At 40.9% G+C, this 17,074-nt stretch overlaps 1 protein-coding gene across 9 annotated transcripts in view; it reads left to right on the forward strand.

Moving 5' to 3' along the window:
• Mi-2 (chromodomain-helicase-DNA-binding protein Mi-2 homolog) overlaps positions 1-17,074 on the forward strand; it is an 87,485-nt gene that overhangs the window by 68,682 nt on the left and 1,729 nt on the right. For 6 of the 9 annotated variants that reach the window (XM_080283137.1, XM_080283138.1, XM_080283141.1 and 3 more), the window contains exon 31: positions 6,204-6,350. In XM_080283137.1, the coding sequence (XP_080139263.1) occupies positions 6,204-6,350 (147 nt within the window). Of the gene's footprint in view, positions 1-6,203; positions 6,458-17,074 lie in introns of all 9 variants that reach the window. The other 3 variants (XR_013899730.1, XR_013899731.1, XM_080283142.1) reach the window with 2 other exon arrangements.

Consider the following 17,074-nt stretch of genomic DNA (forward strand, 5'->3'; position numbering starts at 1 on the left):
GCCCTAGGGTGGGAAATGAGGTATGAATGATGAGGAGGAGGAGTAGGAGGAGGAGAAACTGTTTTTAACTGGAGGGGTTTTATCACAGTAGGACTTCCACAACACCTGCCTAAAATAATCTTGAAGTAGCAGCAATATTGTGTTGCCATCAAGGAGTTGATAACTTTATATGAAAACTAATTTGTATTATAGTAAGTGGTTCCAGAATAATAAGCCATGTTTAGTTATAGTATCCTTAAGGTAGTAGCTAAGAACTTATAAGGTAATTGCTGAAGTAGTAAAAAACTGGATAAACCATTTGAGGAAAGGAGAAACAGTGGAATCTGTAAACATATATTTTTATATCATTTATTATTATTAAGGGTGACTCCACAGTGAGTGACAAGCTAAATGGTTTCCTGTACACCAGGAAACCATTTACTATGCTGGGTGGTAACCATATAACCAGATTATTGTGCCTGGTGGTCTAGTGGGTAATTAAGGCACTCCAGTCAGATTGAGCCGGTGCATGTTTATATCCAAGCAGTGGTTGGGGTTTATTGTTCACTTAATGCCACTCAGGGATGAGTGAGGCTGGTCACTGTGGTCTTAAATGTCAGGACCATTTTGTCTAGCAACAGGCTCCTATGCTTCTCACGGGGCAACACTGGATTAGATGATGGATGGATGGATTATTATTACTATTTATTTTTAGGGTAATTGAAAATCCCATAATGTGGGATCACCAATTTATGATTTTTATTTTTGAAGTGTGATCAGTTTGGTGATATAGGGATGACTGGTGGCCTTGCCATGCAGTCATGGGTTAGAATCTCCCCAGAGGTGACTGATGGCTTTTCAGACATGTAACAATCCCATGGGCATATGCCTTGCCTTGCAGTCATGGGGTAGAATCTCCCAGAGGTTTTCAGGCATGTAATGCACCCATGGGCATGTTTCCCTATAATGGTATGAACAGTGAAAGCCTAGCCTTGGATTCATGTACCCCAAAGGGTATAATATAGGATTAGCTGATTCAATTTTTATCAGCAGTTTGTGTTCTGTATATCCAGGTCCTGATGCTTTACTGAATAGCAGGTACCAAGTGTATAGTTGTATTATCATACACTGCTACTCAGTAACCGTTTTTGTTTTCGTTTTTGGAGGCTACAACATGCTTGCATGCATCAGCCTTGGTCACCTAATGGCGGCTCTCCATGTTGCTCGATCTCTGGCAGCTTCTCTGTTTAGTCCCTTAACCTTGTGTCACACTCGTTGACCTCGTACCAGGTCTTTTTCGGTCTACCTCTCACTACCCTATCCCCAACATTTACACTTCTCACTTTCTGCACCCAGTTATCATCCCCCATCCTCTCCACATGCCCAAACCATCTCAATCTACCTCTCCTCATCACAACACCAATACATTCCAGTCCCATCCTACCTCTTAACTCTTCCATCCTAAACCTAGTCCCCCCATACCTTGCACTCAAGGACACACTGCACATCCACCTAATCATTGCCATTTCTATACGTTTGAGCCTGCAAATATTCTCTCCTTTTACTGCCTGGGTTTCACTGCCATACAGCATTACACTCCATACAAAGATCCCTTAGCATAGAGGGAGAGCCCTCTCAGTGTCAGGAGAGGCAACAGCTCACTGAACTTCTTCCAGCTACTCCTCACTGTAGCCACAGGACTAGCTCCTGCCCCACCTCCAGCACATAATGTCTCCCAAATAACAAAACTCTTCCACACACTCAAGAGACTCACCAGCAAGTTCAGTCATTTCACTCCTGGCAATATCCACATGCTCTCCCCGACAAACTGCACACATGAAATCAGCATTTTCTCACACTCTGCCTCTAATACCACCACATTTCTTATGCACTCACTTATCACAAACACTGCACAAGGTGGAATTACTTCCTAAGCCCTTGTGACAAATTGCACATGGCCATTCTCCCTCTTCTTTGATAGTACTGCCTGCCCTAGATACCATCACGTTTGTTTTATCTGCATTTACTGTTAAGCCCTTGTTCCCCATACCATCTCCCCACTTCCTGAATCTTTCCTCTACCTCCCTTTCTTTCACTGCAACCAACACCAAATCATCAGCATACAACATCTCCCACGGGAGTCCATTTTTGAAGTCACATGAGAGGGCTTCAAGTACCATGATAAACATCAAGGGGTTAACCCCTTAACCACGGGGCGTCACTTTCGTGACGCTTGGGAGCAAGGGATCATACCGCGGGGCGTTGCTTTTGTGATTCTGTGTTATTTTGAATTCACCCGGGCTTCCAAGTGGGGGCTTGTATCATCTATCAGTACTGCCAATGTCCAACACTAGTCAGCACTCCTAATCTCATCTGTACTCCCATCCATTGTTGACAATTTAGCCATTTCTCCCCGTTCTTGACTCCCCTCCCTACCCCCCCTCCATTACCCTATCCTCTCACCTGCCCGGCCGTGCTACGCTAAGTAAATCTTCCCTGGAATTTTTCACTGATTTCATCCATTGAAATAAGCCCTATGCCCTATTCTTATACCAAATAATATATACAAGAAAGAAATAAGTGAGAGTGCCATACACCTGGAATTGGCCAATTATCACCTGACAACACCTCACGTGCACTCGTTCGCTAATTTTCGCTGTTTATTTCCCCTTGAAATATGCCGTATAATCTATTTTCGTAATAAATATACATATAAGGAGGGAAGGGAGAAGCCTAAGTGATATTTACATTCACCTGGAACTACCTAATTTATAATGTATTGTCTAGATTTCCTGCCAGTCATTTCAGTGCTATACATAGCTGTTTCAAGAGCTAACATTGGTAGTACTGAATATCCCTAGGTAGGCCTCCACCCCGGCCCTCCCTTATCAGTTCACTCTCATCTTCCGAAGTGGAGGTACGTCTGTTTCCTCTTGCTGACTTCAGGGACTTTTCACCCCCATGCAAAGGGCCCTGTGACCTTTACCCCCTACTAAACCTCGTGTGGAAAGAGGTAAAGGGCTGACAATTGATAAAAGAGTGACTACAATCTTTCTGTTGAGTAAAACAGTGCAAGTGGAATTGTAAATAATGTGTAAATAATGGGTAAACAGCAAGTGAAAGTAATGAATGTAAATATACGTGAACAATGGAAAATAGTTTTATAAGTTACTTCAAGTGACAGTGCATAACACAGTGTAAATAAAATAGAAATGTAAATAACGTAAATAAAATAGAGAACGTAAATAGAAATGTAAATGAGTAGTATTATAAGAATACGAGTATATACCCTAGGAGTAATGAAAGTGAAAGTTTCACTCTAGCATGTCTGAATACTATGAGTTATGAGAGTGAAGATGAAAGTGACATTCACTCTCAATGCTAGTATACAGGACGAGAAAGTGAATGCTACGTATTTTACTGAAAGAAATTGAATCCCTACAGTGACAATAAACTAATACTACTGAAGGAAACTTATGGATAAAGACTGTAGATATATATAAGTGTTATATAGTAATAGAAATATAAAGTGTGAGGGGTTATGTGAATAATAAATGACAGAGTACCAAGAGCGAACTAGCGCAAGTGGGACGGTCAGACGCGCTCATAATTTTCCTTGCTTTCACAGTGTGTGTGTGTGTGTTTTTTTTTTTTTTTTTTTTTTTTTTTTTTTTTAAGTATGGATCCCAAACTACTTGAAAATCATAGAGTAGTGTTTATAGTGTTAATATCTGGCTGTGGTAATCATATTACGGGTTGTCGGGAAGTGTAAAGTGGAGACTTCGTTACCCAACTTCAGAGGTCTCCACAAGTTCTACGGTAACTGACGAAGGCTCAACAAACATTCCAGGAGAAAGCTGAAGATATGTGCTATAAGCATATGTAATTTTAATATTCTAGGACTAATAACTGATTTTTGGCAAATATTTTTTGAGAGTCTCTCGGAGCCCGAATAACCCCGCGGCACACGCAAAACATTGGTAAACATGCCCGCGGTGTAGGGGTTAAAGACTGACCCCTGATGCACACCAACATTCACGGAGAACTTGTCACCCAAATCTCCATTCACCCGTGCCTGGGTGTGAGCACCCACATACATAGCCAAAACGACCCTAACCAGCCACTCCTCGATCCCAAGCTTTCTCATTGCCCACCTCACCACCTCTCTAGAGACTTTGTCAAAACCTGTCTCCAAATCAACAAAAACAACCTACAGTTCCTTTATATATATAAATATAAATATATACAGTATATATATATATATATATATATATATATATATATATATTCCTGCAGCTGTTGAATAATGAATATGGCATCAGTGGTCCCTTTGCGTGGCATAAACCCAAACAGCATATCAGTATTCACTTTTTCTCTAATCATACTTTCTAGAACTCTCCATTACCTTCATTATCTGGTCTAAAAGCTTTATGCCTCTATAATTTCCTCTTTCCAGGGCATCACCCTTGCCTTTGTACACATTTACTATTGCACTCTTCAGCCATTCACCTGGAACAACACCATCCATCCATCCATCATCCAATTCTATGTTGCCCCATGAGGAGTGTAGAAGCCCGGGGCTAGGCAATTTGGTCCTGACATTTAAGATGAGAGTGACCAGCCTCACTCATCCCTGAGTGGCATTACATGAGCAATGACCCCAACCACCCCTTGGATATAAACCTTCACCGGCTCAATCCGACTGGAGCACTGTAATTACCCACTAAACCTCCAGGCGCAGCATATAATCATATTTATCAGGTCTGTGACTAAACTCACTCCCGTATCTCCTGAGGCTTTCAACATTTCAGCAGTCAACCCAGACACACCTGCTGCCTTCCCCACCTGCATCCTGCCTATTGCCCAGCTCAGAGTAGAGGAATCAGTCTTTACGAATTAAGATCATCATCATCTTTGTCTCTTAAATTTATCCATATGCAGGCTGAATGAAAAAGTTTGTGTCATGCACAGGATAAAGTAATTCTGTTCATATAAATAATTCTTTGCTTTTGTTACTGGTGTCCTCTATGTGTCGGGATGGAATGTACACTGTAGTGTGCTTGAACAAGTGTATATTAACTGAATGTAACAGTGATCATTATTAGAAATGCAGCTTTTTCCCAGCAGACACTGTTCAGACCATTAGAGTATGCCATGAAGCTGAAGGTTACTGGCACTTTTACTTGTACAGAGTCTTGTCATAAACATTAATTGTTATTCTTGTGACATCCTGACAAGGTCAGTGAATTATTGGCATACGGAAGAGCTGACAGGACAAAGTATGTTTTGTAGTGTAATTTTTCTTCTCAACATGGTTGGTGATTTTATCTTTAGTCAATGCTTGAGTAATGCGCGGTTCAGTAATGCATTTTTGTTCTAATGGTCAGCATAATGCGACAAGTCATAATCAATACGGGGAAGATCTTGACCTTACGTGGGAAATGTCAACTGGCCTGGCGATGCAGTTTGAAAGTTGTGCGTGGTGACATCGCCTGCCTGACTTGCCATGATTGGCCGGCTTACATCTGGGTACATCCACCTCCGATGACAAGGTCAACTTCATTGTTTCAGTCCTGGCCACTGAAAGATTCGACTTAGATGTTGAAGAAGGAAATGCAGGGGCAGGAACATTTCAACAATGACAGCATCATTATTGGGGATGGGGGGCAGGGGAAGAGTGCTGCGGAGGTACCCATCAATAACACACGGGTACCTAGCCTAACTTTTGTTTTAATTAATGCTATTTTAATACCAATTATGATTTCAGTTACAACAGTTATCTCTCTCTCAGTGTTTTACCTGATGGTGGGTATAAGTAGGGGGTAATTTATGTGGGGCAGGGTGATAAGAAGGAGTATGAGTTTTGGTAAGTCACCAGAACACATTGTACTGTTATACATTCAAACACATTGAGTAACACCTGTTTGAGTAGCATGTCCTTGTCCAGTCCCTGTTGTCCGCTTTACTTGGTGATTGACTGTATTCGTAAGTTATTTCCCAAAGGTCAGTGGCACACTAAGACCATACTGGGCTCTACATTCTGTCTTTAATACGTCTTCCTAACTAGCCCCATTTTATGTTAATCTCCAGTTATACTGTAGGTCAGCAAGATGGAGTGAGGCAGTTTTAGCAAATTGAATAGTAGAGTGATGTTCTTACTATCTTAATCAGTCATCCATGATCCCTGATATAGCCGGGCACACTAACCTTTAGGTACCCCACAGGTGGTGAGGCAACACCATTCCCCGTGGGCTATACACCTGCTGGTCAGCTGGCATCTCTGGGCAACACCAACTTTGCCAACTTCCGGCCCCAGTACTCCCTTCCCGGTGCCGCCACCACCCAAGGTGCTGTGCAGGCAGCCTTCCCAGGTATCCCTCCCATGGCTGCCAACCCTGCCTCCAAGTAGACCCATGCTGCTGCTGCTGCTGGTGGTGATGCTGCTCTGCGTGGCCCAGTGTGACACTAACCCGGCTCGGTGAGTGTGGTTGTCACTGGTGGTCAGGAGTCACTGCTCACCTTGAGTAAGGAGTCTCTTGGAGCAGGGACTTCACATTCCTGCCCCTTCTATTGGCTAGTACTCACCAGGTCCCCCTGCAGTCTCTCAAAAACCTGTACCTGTTAATAACTCATTAAATGTTGCAGAATTGACTACTTTGCCATATTAAGTATAATATTTAGTGTTTCAACTGTTGAAAGGCTGCAGTTATTTACCTTGCATAGATCATCATGAGACCTCTTAAATCCGGTGTATAAAGCTCCTGACTGCCATACCAACTAAGCTGCCCAATAACCTGATGAAAAGAATGTGGTTCTGTTCATGTGTTGCATGGCTGTTTCTTTGGTTTGCTTGGTGATATGCTTAGTATTCTTTATGCTAGCACATGGCATGACCACTTATGTTTTGTGTGTCAAACTTTACATTTCAGTACTGTTGTGCTTACAGTGTGCTAAGTCAAATTAACCCTTTGGTGTCTGTGGCTAATGTCAGTTTTGGATTTTCCCTAAGTCAGAGAAGACAGTAGTAACCTTGTAATTATCTCACCTCATTCAGAAAGTTCAAAGTATTTTGTAAAAACTGATAACTACACTCTAGTTCAGTTCAGGTCACATTACTAATTCACAAGTGACAGTTGTAAAGTGTAAAGATTTATGTAGGTTTATATCCCAAGTAGAAGTTGATGGTATTGAGTTAATAACCACACTATAACACAGGCCCTTTGTGAGTTGTTTGTTTTTCCTTTTTGCTGGATTTCATGCCATTACTTGTATGATTATTAGCATAATCCTTTTCCCACTGAAAATACGTTTGGTAGCAAACAGGAATGAGGAAGCACAAAAGTAGAAATATCAACCTCTTACTCAGAGAATTGGGCTTTCACAGTTCGGATATAATCTAAGCCTTTGAAATTTTGTGCTCTGCCTCTCCAGCCAAAACTTCTTCTGTGTGTGTGTGTGTGTGTGTGTGGGCACGCACGTGTGCGCTTTCATTCTGGCAATTGTCATTTTGTATTGTTAAAAAAGGCTTCAACATGCGTGTATGCATTGGCCTTGGTCACCTAATGGTGGCTGTCCATGGTGTTCGATTTCCGGCAGCCTCCCTCTTCAGTCCCTTATCCCTGAGGTCATATTGATTTCATCCTAGGTCTTTCAGTATGCATTTAAAAAAAAAAAAAAAAAAAACATCCATCATCCAATCCTATGTTGCCCCATGAGGAGCATAGAAGCCCGGGGTTAGGCAAGTTAGTCCTGGCATTTAAGATGAGTGAAAAAAAAAAAAATAATAATAATAATAATAAATAATTTTCCATCCATTTTTTCCTTTGTTGAGTCTCTAAAGATTATGGAGCATCCAGTATTGGTTCTGGATCAGTAGGAATCATACCTCTTTTCCAGTTTGCCTCTCAGGAGCTAGCTCTCCTTAATCCATATCTGAAGCACTGGGTGAGGGTGAGTAACTTCTATAGAAGAATTGTTCCTAGGCCTCACTGCTCAGTTACTCCTTCAGAACTTATTAAACATGGTGTCAGCATGTGTAGTAGAGCTGTCCATCCATGTTAGGTGTGTTTAATTAAGCCAGAGACATCTTGCTTAACTGAAATAGTCTTTGTAAAATTCTTCATGATTTGGTCATTAAATCCTGCCTCTGAAGGTCCTCCCTGTTAGTCATGGTGGATTTTGCTGCAGTTTTCTTGACAATAAATCATTAATTGTGCAGGGTATCGTTTGGCTTTGGGTGTTTATTATGATGCAATCTTCTTGAGCTATTGGTTCTGCCAGATCAGCCTCAACGTGTAGTGGTTGGTGGAGCCATTTCATATCTAGGTCCATATTTTTAGGTGACACAGAAGGCTGAGTGTGTAGTGGTGGGTGGAGTAATTTCAGACCTAGGTGTGTATTTTTTAGATGGCATACATGACTTCATGGCACCTCGGTCATGGTGATTTATATTTCACATTATGCCATGACACGTCCCTAACTTTCTTCTTATATGTCTTTATCTGTGACACTCCTTGTCCTGTTTCTTGTCTCACTAATGTACTGTTCCACTCTTTTCTTCATGATACATATAGTTTGCAACTTCCAACATTACTCCCAGTCTCATTTTTAGGGACTTGCTTTGAATATATATGTACTGAACCACCTCAATGAATTTCTTTGTTTCAGCCCAGAAATTCTGTACCTCACTCCTGTTGCCCTATCCTTCATTCCAGAGTGTCCCAAATTTTCAGTTACTAAGACCTGTGGTTGTCATATATATGAATTAGAAAAAAAAAATCATTTGTACTACAACAGTAATCCAGGAAGTTTTCCCCAGACTTCCTTGCCAGGTTTCACTCCCATGAACAAGTAATCATCTGTACAGTACAGCAAAGCCCTGATTTTATGACTTAGCTAGTGACACCACCCAAGTAGGTGCACTAGGAGCCTTCAGTAAACTGACATTTTCAGTTTGGCTTCAGGTATTCCAGTAGGATACTTCCCAGAATGCCTTGTTTGGGGGATTTTTAGCATTCACCACAGTTTAGTCAAGTATCTGGCATTTTGATCAGTATTAGTGATCAGCATGATTTAAACCTGTGGCATCAATACTATACCTATAGCTTAATGTATCTGTCATTGTAGCAGTTGGTTCATTTGAATAATGAGTTCCAACAAAGATCATTAATATAATGATACAGTGCAGCCTGACAAAAGTTTTCATTCCAAACGTTAACAGCTGACCATCCATAATGATGTAAATCTGAAAGGGTTGCAGTTTATTGCTAACATTATGCCAGCCGGGTCAAGCAGGTGGTCACTTTTGCCTTAAATGTCTTGAGTACCATGGACCTGGACCCCTGTGTTCATGATGACAGTAAAGGACTGGATGATAGAGCAGTTAGGTATTCCAGTTTCATGAAAATTTTGTAGGATTACCTTTAATGCAGGATCTTTGCAACACTGCACTAACCATCCAATCCTTCAGAATTCTGCCATGTTCTTCATCTGCTTTTTTCGCCTGAAGCGATCTCTCACTAACTAACCTCTTGAGCCATTGTGCCATTTTTGCCTAGTACGACTCCCAGATATTTAAAATTGTTAACATCTCAAGTTCCTCACCTCCCATTTCTTCTCTGCAGTCAGTCCTGTGACCTTTGTATCATATGCAGCATGCCAAAATTTACTGTGGCATATTCTTTCAGATACTGTTATTTTGCTTTTGTTTGCAAACATTAAGTTTTCTTCTGCCAACTCTTTCTAACCCAGTCACTTTCTGACATACAACTGCATCATCAGCTTACAGACAAGTTAAGAATTTCCACAGTTAACTGTAGTTTAGCTTGTTTAGCACGTGTTGAAAGGAGCCTGATTGATTATGTGCTCGTAGAGAGGTCGATGCTGGGAATGGTTGCTGATACAAGGGCCGTGAGAGGACGATGTGGAGGTCTTTCAGATCATTTGATTGTGATATGCAAGATCAAGCTGAGAGGAGCGAGGTGGACCAGGAGAGAGAGGAGCAGTCAGGGAGAGACTGAAAGTTGAGAAGCTGATGATCAAAGAAATGGCAGATGAATGCAGGTCCAAAGTAGGGGAGGAGTTAGAATCAGTGAATTGGAATGAAATGATCTGGACAGCCTGTGGAATGCGTATGGGGATTGCTTAGTTAGGAGTGCTAAAGTAGTGTGTGGTGTTGCAAGAGTAACAGTAAAGAAGAAAGGTACGGCATGATGGGATGAAGAGGTTGAGAGCAGTGGAGGAAAAGAGGAAGAAGTGGCTAGAGTTGTTACAGGACAGGGATTCAGTTGAAATATGAACAGAATATATTGAGAGAAAGAAGCATGTAAAGAAACTAGTGAAGAGGAAAAAGGAGGAGGTAAATAATGATTATCTATTTATCTGTTGCCAGACACCATAATCCCGTACGGGGTGGTCATTTGACTTTGAGTTATTTGTTTTACGGGGAGGGGCTCTAACCCTCCACCAACCCACTTGTTGACACGTAGGGAGCATGTATGGTTTGGTTATATGGTTACCACCCAATGTTGTAAATGGTTTCTTGGCTTACAGGAAACCATTTGGCTTGTCACTCAATGTAAAGCCACCTGTAAAGGAAAGAAAAGCAATAAGAAGTGACAGGAGAGATGGGAGAAATAGGAAGAGAGGAGGGCAGGCACAGAAAAATAATGATAAAGGCTTAGGAAGAAGTAGGCAGCACTACATCAAGTGAATGGATGATGGTTGCCACCACCTACCACCTAAGAAAAATGAATGCAAATTACTCAGAGACTAGGAAATTATTCTACAAAGAGGTGCGGAAATGTTGAGGTGACAGTGGAAAGAACTGTGAAAGTGTGAAGGATGTAAGTGGTATATTATTAACCCATGGGGATGAAGTAAGGACCAGATGAAATGAATATTTTGAAAGCCTGATGAATGGGAATAGAGAGAGCAGAGCAGCTGTAAACATGATTGGTTTTGGGGGTGTGCAGAGTAGGAATGCAGTGCCAGGAAACGTGACATTCACACAGGTGAAGAACGCTGTGAAGCAGTTGAAAGATGGGAAATCAGCTGGGATCGATGAGGTGTATGCAGAGATGATTAAGACTAGTGGAGAGAGCGGAATGAAGTGCTTTTTGGAGATGTGTAAAAAGGCATGGATGAGTGAAACTCTGCCAGCAGAGTGGAAAAATGCTGTGATTATACCCCTGTACAAAAATAAAGGTTAGGGAAGTGAGTACAAGAATTATCGTGGAGTAAGTTTACCGAGTGTGGTAGGGAAGGTTATAGAGAAAGTAAGAGAGATATCAGATGTCCCTAGTGAGTGATGAACTGGTTGCTTCAGGAGTGGTAGAGGATGTGTGGATCAAATATTTGCGGTAAGACAGATAGTGGAGAAGGCTTGTGAGAAGGACCGTTAGATGTTTATGGCATTCATGGATCTGGAACAAGCATACGACAAGTAGACAGAGAAGGATTGTGGAAGGTTTTGCGCATGTACGGTGTAGATAGTAAGCTGCTTGGTGCCGTCAAGAGTTTTCATAATGGTAGTGAAGCATGTGTAAGGGTAAATGGGCATCTAAATGAATAGTTCACAATTGGTGTGCGTTTGCGACAAGGATGTGTGATGTCCCCATGGTTGTTCAATATATATATGGATGGGGAGATGAGAGAAGTAAAAACACGAGTAATGGAGAGAGGAATGGCGCTGGTAATGAATGGTGATGGATGGAATATCTCATATTTGTTGTTCACTCTTCTTCCTTCTTTCCTTCCTTCCTATTCTGTCTTTCTTTACTTCATTCTTTCCATGTCCATCTGCCTACGGGTGACTACACTCCCATTTTTGTCTTTTTTTCCTTCATACTTTCCTCTTCCTTCTGCCTATGGGTGACTCTGCCCTGAGTGACAAGCCACATGGTTTCCTATACACCAGGAGACCATTTACTATGCTGGATGGTAACCATATAACCAAAATATGACTCCTGGTGGTTTAGTGGGTAATTACAGCGCTCCAATCAGATTGAGCCAGAAAAGGTTTACATCCAAGGGGTGGTTGGGATTTAATGCTCATGTAATGACACTCAGGGATGAGAGAGGCTGGTCACTCTCATCTTAAATGTCTGGACCAACTTGTCTAGCCTTGGGCTCCTATGCTCATCATGGGGCAACGTAGGATTGGATGATGGATGGATGGATGTTGTATGCTGATGATGCAGTACTACTTGCAAATATTGCACAAGAACTTGGTAGACAAGTGCAGAGTTTTGCCTATGTCTGTGAGTGTGCGTGTGCGACAAGGATGTAGAAAAGAGTAAAGTGATGGTTATTGAGAAAGATGAATCCCAGTGTGATGTTACCATGAACGGAGAGAGACTGGGATTGAGAGAGTTCAAATACCTGGGTACAGTGATAGAAGAGAGAGGAAAATGTGCAAAAGAAGTAGAAAATAGGGTGACACAAGGAAGGAAAGTTGCTGGTGCTATGAAGGTCTTGGTAAGAAACAGAGGCTTGATTGTTACAGCTGCACGAGGCTTACATGAAGGAGTGTTAGTGTCAGCTTTAGCATATGGATGTGAAACTATGGTGTGGCATGAAAATGAAAAGTCAAGAGTAAGAGCAGTGGAGATGGGACTGCTGAGGAATGTATGCGGAGTACAGAGAGTGGATAGGATACGTAATAATGTGATTCGTGAAAGATGTGGAGTGAGGAAGTCTGTGGACACCAGAATCGAAGAGAGTGTGCTGAGATGGTATGGTCATGTGGAGAGGATGGATAACAGTAGAGTGGTGAAAAGGGTATATCTGAGCGAATTTGAAATAGGAAGGAGACAAGGTAGGGCAAGGGGAAGGTGGAAAGATATGGTGGATGAGTGTGTGAGGAAGTGAGGTTTGGAAGTTGGTGATGCTAGTGGACTGACAAGAGATAGAGCTGACTGGATGAATGTTGTGAGAAGAAGTGCATGATCAAGAATTTGGCACCCCTTTTTAACGTGACAGCGTCTGGAATGACTCTGTTGGATACGTGTATATGAAGCTACAGAATGTGGTGAATGTTTTTGGCATATCAGATAAAGCCAGGATTCCGGGGGCTTGAATGATAAGTGAATGGAAGTGTGGCCTATGGCAAACTTAGGCTGTCTGGATGTGCTGCTTCTCACCTTGCCTTAGGGTGGGAAAGGAGGTCCAGATGATGATGATGATGAACACTTGTAGCTCATTTTGAAGATAACTGAGTTGGGTCTGGCAGGCAGTCTTTTGAGCACCAGAAATGTTAAGCAACTTTCACCAACTTATTATTATTATTTTTTTTTTCTTTCCTTTAGTTCAGATCAGTTGTCCTTGCCAAAACACACTCCCTTTCCTTCTGTTAGTTTTAGCCAGAAGGAGTTAGCAATAAACTTTGTAGTGTAGTAAATGGTGAAGTACACAATGTTATAATGGTTTCATATATTGGTTGTGGCTAATGTACCATTACAATTTCTTGGATGACAGAACTTGTTTAAATTTGAAATAGTTTTTTTTTTCAGGCAGATACAAGGCTTTTTGCTTTTTATTATTGCTTGGGAGGGACCTTACTTCATTGTGCACTAACTGGCTTGATACCCTGCCTGTTGACTTGCTTTAATGCCTGGGAGGGATGTCAAGTTCTTATGTTCTTTGAAGATATCTCAAAATATATGTATAGCATAAAAATATTTGTATCACCCATATTCATCCATCTTACAGATATTCCTTATATGATGACTGAATTATTACTTGGCAGATCCTTAATGTGACATCTTGGCAGACCCATTATCTAGTTGAGCTGATGTGACAGATTCCATGTTTAACATCTTTATTCACTTTATATAAGGGCTTGATAATGACTGAACAATCCTTCATCTAAATTATCTAGTTGAGCTGATGTGACAGATTCCGTGTTTAACATCTTTATTCACTCTATATAAGGGCTTGATAATGACTGAACAATCCTTCATCTAAATATGATAACATTCAATGTAAAGTAAGTGTTAGAATTATTTTCAGTTATAAAAAGGGCATACACTGTGTTCCGGTAGGCTATATGGGGTGTCACAAAAGTCACATGCTTTTATTTTTCTACTCTTGGGTAATCAGAAATATGTCAATGTATATAAGAAACCATCCACAAGAAACACCATCTCTACTATGCCCAAGAATAACTCTAAGAAGAACACCAAAAGTAGATATTCTTATGGCAGAAATTTTAATGGTTAATCATGTTAGGCTGTATTTTGCCCTTGTTCTTTAAGTGAAAGTTTGTTTTATCTTTATCAGATTCCTAAAGATTACTGTACAGATTTTTTTTTTTTTTTTTTTTTTTTTTTTTTTTTTTAAGACTATTCTTATACAGCTTATCATGGTTAATCCATTCAGAACCAGTTTCCAAATTTGTAGGTATTATTTTTAGCAGAAGAAAATTACAAGTTTTTTCTACACAGTTTGCAGTGTACTGTTAAATTTACAGGTTATCATAAGACTAAAGTAATTGATAAAGCAACTAAACTAAAAAATAGTCTCTCCCATCCATACCATACTTGTAGCTGTGTTAGAGTGAATTTCAAATTAAGGTTTACACTCACTTGATGCAGTGCTGCCTTCTTGTGTCTGCTTAATTCTCACTTCCATCCTCTTTTATCATTCTTTCCTCGTCCATCTGCCTATGGGTGACTTTACACTCCCTCATCTGTCTTTCCTTCATATTCTTTCCTTCTTCTTCTGCCTACTGGTGCCTCTACTGTATACTGAGTGACAAGCCAAATGGTAACCTGTACACCAGGAAACCATTTACTACACTGGGTGGTAATCATATACCCAAATTATTGCATCTGATGGTTTAAAGTAGTGGGTAATGACGGCACCCAATTGGACTGAGCCAGTGAAGGTTTATATCCAAGGTGTGGTTGGGATTTATTGTTCACATAATGCCACTCAGGGACGATTAAGGCTGGTCACACTCATCTTAAATGTCAGGACCAACTTGCCTAGCCCTGGGTTTCTGCACTCCTCTTGGGACAGTGTAGGATTGGATGATGGATGGATGGAGATTTATTATTGTTCAAAACAGAAATTAGAATACAGTATTACGCTCTGTTGCCTCAGTGCTACATCCCTGTGACAGATGCTTGGTAAGAGGACCTTTAGTATTCTTGTACTCATTTGATAAATAACCTCTCCTACAACACCTACTAAACCAAGGGACATTTTCATTTGTCATCTCCTGATGATTTTTTTCGCTTAGGTTAGAATTGTTAAAATGGAGGGGTTAGACACAACCTTAATTGACCTATTCATTATGAGAGGCCTTTCCAATAATATTGTCCAGTAGCCACAATAATAAACAGTAAACAAAAAAAAAAGTGTGTCACCTGGATTTAAGGAGTTACGGTTTCACCATATTGCTCTGTCATGCCCTCATACATTTTGTTAGCCAGCCTCTCACTCTGTAATTGTTCCATGTACCTGGACCACCTCAAAGTATTTCTCTTGTTTCCCACATTACTCATAAACCCTTTCATTTGTCAATGTGTCCCTTTAATTCATGCTCCAAACACTTTAATTTGCATCCACTGCCCTCCATAACTGTTGTTGAGGATCACATGTACTTCACCACCCTACATCAGGGTTAATTCTATACAACATACTCTACTCATACTTCTGTATCTACATTTCATTCCACGTTGCAGCTGTTAGTGCTCTCAATCACTTTTGCCCCTTTAAATTTGCCTCTGTACTACCATGTATGATCCTTAAAAATTCTGCAGTGTCCACTATCTACAAATGTTTTATTAGGTAGCTTACCACTCATTTTTCCATGATTGTCTGGCATCTCAGTAGCTTTCTTTGGAGTGTCCATCTCATACTTCTTAGGATCAGGAGACATGGGTTCAAGTCTTCAGCATGGTAGCCAGGATCCTTGTCAATCCTTTGTGAGCCAACATGAAGTAGGTGCATTCTCCTTAGTGGAGTAAGCTTGTCCTGCAGTTAACTGTTAAGTTATGCACAGAAGAAATTGAATAATCAGCCTTGATGCCTATCTATTTCACATTCTTATTAACACATGAAATATTTGAGCTTTAAATCAACAAAAGATCTGAGATCACCCCACTGAGATGCCGTTTCATACAGTCCACTGGCTACAATATAGTCATCACTTTGCCCCATCTACATCCATGATTAGTTTCATTTTATATAATCATCATGTGGTAGCACTGGAATTCCTGAGACAGCTAACCTTCATCATTACCACACACCCCTAGTATTGTCACTCCTTGTAGCAGTAATGCCATCAGTACTTGGTGAACAGTAGTGGGTACTTTCATAAACCTGTCTCAGTCTGCTGTTTAACCTACTTAGAGGACCTTGTCTTTTAATTCCAGAGAGTATTATTCAGTTCTTCCAGTGAACACATTGTCAGCCTTCTCAAAGGGCACCATCCACTCTGATGGCGGACTCCCCTCCTTGTACATGCTCTGGACGACCATCATAGATCAGATTCCCATTCTGTATAATTTTGAAACCTTCCACAGTACCTGCTTATCAATTCCATTATACTAAGGTTAACAACCACAACTGATATTATTTATGGAAGGCAAGCGAGTTCAGCACTGCTTGATAATGAGTGTAGTTTCTTTACCAGAAATTGATTATTTCAAGAGTTGTATGTGTAGAGCATCTTTAGGTGGGATGTAATTGAAAAAGTACTACATTGAACCCCTTCTATACATACTTGCCATTTTTATTCTTTCTTCCTGCAGATGATTTTGTTCAGCAGGCAGTAGACTTTTTGTAAAAAGGTTAATGAAGGCTATTTTTGAACTTCTGATAGAAGTCTCAATAAATAAATAAATAAATAAATCACACACACACACACACACACACACACACACACACACACACACACACACACACACACACACACACACACACACACACACACACACACACACACACACACACACACACACACACACACACACACACACACACACACACACACACACACACACACACACACACACACACACACACACACACACACACACACACACACACACACACACACACACACACACACACACACACACACACA

The sequence above is a fragment of the Coenobita brevimanus genome, chromosome 96 (genome assembly GCF_032717465.1).
Source record: "Coenobita brevimanus isolate Jiangsu-jjx chromosome 96, ASM3271746v2, whole genome shotgun sequence".
Classification (NCBI taxonomy): domain Eukaryota; kingdom Metazoa; phylum Arthropoda; class Malacostraca; order Decapoda; family Coenobitidae; genus Coenobita; species Coenobita brevimanus.